General features: G+C 62.4%; 1 protein-coding gene across 1 annotated transcript in view; it reads left to right on the top strand.

Moving 5' to 3' along the window:
- Positions 1 to 4,466, top strand: part of LOC104386251 (maestro heat-like repeat-containing protein family member 1) — a gene marked incomplete at its 5' end in the record, with an annotated part of 45,205 nt that overhangs the window by 19,275 nt on the left and 21,464 nt on the right. The window contains 3 exon segments of the mRNA XM_009994863.1: positions 1,064 to 1,183; positions 2,464 to 2,586; positions 3,657 to 3,803. Coding sequence (XP_009993165.1) covers positions 1,064 to 1,183; positions 2,464 to 2,586; positions 3,657 to 3,803 — 390 coding nt within the window.

Below are 4,466 nucleotides of genomic sequence, written 5' to 3' on the forward strand. Positions count from 1 at the left end.
GCCTCAAGTTGTGCCAGGGGAGGTTGAGGTTGGATCTGGGGAACAATTCCTGCCTGGCAAGGGTTGTCAGGGCCTGGCCCAGGCTGCCCAGGGCAGGGGGGGAGTCCCCATCCCTGGGGGGGTTTCCAAGCCCTGGGGATGGTGCTGAGGGACACGGGTTAAGCACTGGACTTGGTAAGGTTTGGTGATGGTTGGTAGGGTTTGGTTCTGGTTGGACATGCTGCTCCTGAAGGTCTTTTCCAAGCAGAGCACTCCATGGCCCTGCAGCCCATGCCCTCCAGGCTGGCACCATCCTGGTGTCCCTGGCACAGCAGGGATGGAAGGACCTGCCCTGGGCTGGGATCCCCAGGGGCTGCAAACGGCATCTCTGCCACCACCCAAAGTGCCCATCCCAGGCTGGGTTGGGCTGGAGGGACCTCAAAGCCCACCCAGTGCCCCCCTGCATGGGCAGGGACACCTCCCAGCAGCCCAGGCTGCTCCAAGCCCCATCCAACCTGCCCTTCAACACCCCCAGGGATGGGGCAGCCACAGCTTCCCTGGGCAACCTGGGAGCACAAGGGTGACCAGGAGCAGCTGGGGGAGCTGGGGGTGCTGATCCTGGAGCAAAGGAGGCTGAGGGGAGACCTGCTGGCTCTGCAGCTGCTGAGAGGAGGTTGGAGCCAGGGGGGTCGGGCTCTGCTCCCCAGGAACAAGCCCTGGGCCAAGAGGGAACGGCCTCAAGTTGTGCCAGGGGAGGTTGAGGTTGGATCTGGGGAACAATTCCTGCCTGGCAAGGGTTGGCAGGGCCTGGCCCAGGCTGCCCAGGGCCGGGGGGGAGTCCCCATCCCTGGGGGGTTTCCAAGCCCTGGGGATGGTGCTGAGGGACACGGGGCAGTGGGGAATGGGCAGGGCTGGGGGATCCTAAAGGGCTTTTCCAACCCATTCCATGACTCTGACTTGAGAGGGTTTCCCTCTACCTCTTGGCCAGGCTCAGCCCCTCCAGGTGCTGCAGGGTCCCCAGGTGTGTGCTGCAGGTGTGTGTGTCCCCAGGCCCAGCCTGGTCACCTTCCCCTTGCTCTTCCAGAACTTCCTGTACAGATGCATTGGGACAGCCCTTGGTGCCTGCACCAGCAAAGACTTTGTGCAGAAGCAGCTCCAGGAGCTCCTGGAAACAGCCAGATACCACGAGGAGGCAGAAAGGGAGGTGAGGAGGTGTTGTGCCTGACCCTTGGGTCACCCTGATGCACCAGGAGAGCTGTCCTGCCACACTGAGCCCTCCTGTCCAGCCTCACCAGGCTTGTTCCTCTTGGGGAAAGGTTTGTAGGGCAGGTCCCAGCACTGGGGTGAGTGTCCCCAGAGGAGTGAGGAGATCCTGCCAGCAAGAGGGCTGGGTGAGATGCTGGGGATTCCTTGGGACATTTGTCTCAAGGGGTGTGTGACCCCAGACTGGGACAGGGAGCAGAATCCTCAGCCTTGAATGTGCTGGTAGAGCTGCTTCCTTGGGAAGGTCATCAAGCCAGAGTGTTTGGGTTGGAAGGGACCATTAAAGCTGCTGAGCCTCACCCACCAGAGCATCCCAGACCTGCTGTGGCTGGAGCAGCTGGGGCTGCAGCTCCAACTTCCCTGGGCAACCTCCAGCTCATGTGCTCCCTCACAGGATTATCAGATGATCCCCTGGGAGCAGGAAGAGACCTTTAAAGGTCATCTTGTCCAACCCCCCTGCATGGGCAGGACATCTGCAACCAGCCCAGGTTGCTCCAGGCCCCATCCAACCTGCCCTTCAACACCCCCAGGGATGGGGCAGCCACAGCTTCCCTGGGCAACCTGGGCCAGGGGCTCCCCACCCTCACAGCCCAGAATTTCTCCCTCCCATCTCAGCTCCAGCTCCCTCTGCCAGCTGGAAACCCTTCCCCCTGCTCCCATCCCTCCCTGCCCTTGTCCCAAGCCCCTCCCCAGCTTTCCTGGAGCCCCTTCAGGCCCTGGAAGCTGCTCTCAGGTCTCCCTGGAGCCTTCTCTTCTCCAGGCTGAACACCCCAACTCTCCCAGCCTGGCTCCAGAGCTGCTCCAGCCCTCCCAGCATCTCCAGGGCCTCCTCTGGCCTCTCCAACAGCTCCGTGTCCTCCCTGTGCTGGGGACCCCAGCCTGGCCCCAGCCCTGCAGGGGGCTCAGCAGAGGGACAATCCCCCCCTGGCCCTGCTGGTCACACTGCTGGTCACACAGCCCAGGACATGAGGGTTTCTGGGCTCATGTTGAGCTCCTCTTCACCCAGCACCCCCAGACCCTTCTCCCTGAGCTGCTCTCCCCCCATTCCCCTGTGCTGTGCCTGGAATTGTCCCATCCCAGGGCAGCTCCTTACCCTGGTGTGTTCCGTGGAGACAACCCCAGCCAGGGCTGTGACTGGGACCAGTAACAGGCTCCACAGGAGTGTCCCCTGGGGCAATAAGAGCTTTCCTTCTGATGGGTTTTCTCTCCCTCCCTTCCCAGGGACTCGCGTCCTGCTTCGGGCTCTGCGCCGTGAAGCACCTGGGGGAGACCCTGGCCAAGCTGGAGGAGTTTGTCAAGTCTGATGTCTTCAAGAAATCCGTGGGGCTGTTCAGTATCTTCAAGGTGAGGGCCAGAGGGTCCTCCAGGCTGCTCAGACATGGGGAGGCCCTGGGAAAGGAGTGAGTTCCTGGGAAAGGAGTGAGTTCCTGCCCCGGTGCCTTTGGCTGGGGGGTGGGACCCCCAGGGCCCCTGGTGAGGCTGCTGGTGGCACCAGAGCCTGCTTGGCAGGAGCTCCCAGCTCCACCAGACACAGGGAAGTTGCTCCCTTGCTGGGTGGGCTCAGGGAGCTCCCACTTGGCTTCTGTGCCTGTGGGGGGACCTGCCCTGACCCAGAGCCTGGTGGAGCCACCACCAGCCCTTGGTGCCTGGGGGTCTCCAAGCAGCTCCTGCCCCAGGAGATGGGGCTGTTTCCTGCCCCCACTGCTGGCTGGAAAAGCTTTTCCTCAAACCTTTCTGCCCCAGGCAGCTGCTTTTGTAGCATCATGGAATGATTTGGGTTGGAGGGACCTTCAAGCCCACCCAGTGCCCCCCCTGCATGGGCAGGGACACCTCCCAGCAGCCCAGGCTGATTCCCAATCTCCAAGTCTGGGTGTTTGAGGGTTGGGGGGTTGGTGCTGCCCGGGCACTCAGGAGACCCCAGCCCACCACAGGAAGGTGCCTGGAGCTCAGGAGTTGGGTGAGGAAGCCAAGGAGCCTTCATCCCTGTCCTGGTACAAGGGGCTTGGCCAGGAACTGCTCCCTGGGACGGTGCAGGTGGAACCTGGCAGCACAGGTTTTATGGCAGTTAACCAGCAGTTAACCTGGTTAACTTGGCCAGGCTGGGGCTGATGTTCTCCCCTGCAGGGCTGGAACAGGTGACACCTGATGGGGGACAGGGGCTCGTGGCCCAGACAGGGACCTGCTGCCAGTGCAGCTCAGGCTGGGACACCTGATGCTCCATCGGGGCCCTGGAGGTCGTTGCCACCACCAAAAGATGGTCCAAAACCTGCTGGGATGGGTCCTGCCTGCCAGGGGCACCTGCAGCTGGTCAGGGAGACCCTGCAGAAGCCACCTCTGTGTGGGGGCTGGGAAGAACCAGCCCTGGCTTCCCCCCCAAGTCGTGTCCCCAGCTGAGGGGGTTTCTCACCTCCCAGGACCGCAGCGACACCGAAGTGGAGAAGATCAAGAGCAGCCTCATCCTCTGCTATGGGTACGTGGCTGTTCATGCTCCCAAGGAGCTGGTGCTGGCCAAGATCGAGGCAGACATCCTGAAGAACATCTTCCAGTACTTCAACACCAAGGTGAGCAGTCGGGGTGCTCCATCCCCCCCAGGTTGGTGGGCACAGCCGGGCGGGCTGGAGCGGCCGGGATGTGCCAGGTGGGTCCCTCAGGCAGCTCCTGGGAGCAGCTCATCCCCTGCAGGTCCTGCTCCCTCCCACATCCCTAACGTCTTTTGTGTTTGTTTGTGTTGTTTTTTTTTCACTTGTTCAGGTTCTGGGCATAAAAGTAGAAACCAAGGTACAGTGTGAGGTTCCACCTGAGCTGCTCTCTGCTCTTTCCTGCTCTCTCTGCCTGCCTCTTGTCCTGGGCTCCCCTGGAGAGCAGCCCCGAGCTCTGCTCAGAGGTTCCTCTGCCCATGAGGGCCAGGAGAGCTGTGGGAGCTGCTGCTCCTGCCCCTGAGCTCCTCAGCCCCGTCCTCTGGGCCTGGAAAGGCCCAAAATTCACAGCAGAAGGGAAGGGAGAAACCACCTCTTGGTGGGGCAGGAGCTGCAGGGGGAAGTCTGGCTTGAGTGGCCACCACCGTGGGGAGGTCCAGGCTCTGGGGTGGTGTCTGCTCATCATCCCTGTGCCCCCTGCCCATGGCAGCCCCTGTGCCCCCTGCCCATGGCAGCCCCTGTGCCCCCTGCCCATGGCAGCCCCTCTGCTCCCACCCCCATTTTTCCCTGGGGGTCCAGATGTGGGAT

Source organism: Chaetura pelagica, unplaced genomic scaffold (genome assembly GCF_000747805.2).
Source record: "Chaetura pelagica isolate M959 unplaced genomic scaffold, ChaPel_1.0 scaffold1560, whole genome shotgun sequence".
In the NCBI taxonomy this organism is placed as follows: Eukaryota; Metazoa; Chordata; class Aves; order Apodiformes; family Apodidae; genus Chaetura; species Chaetura pelagica.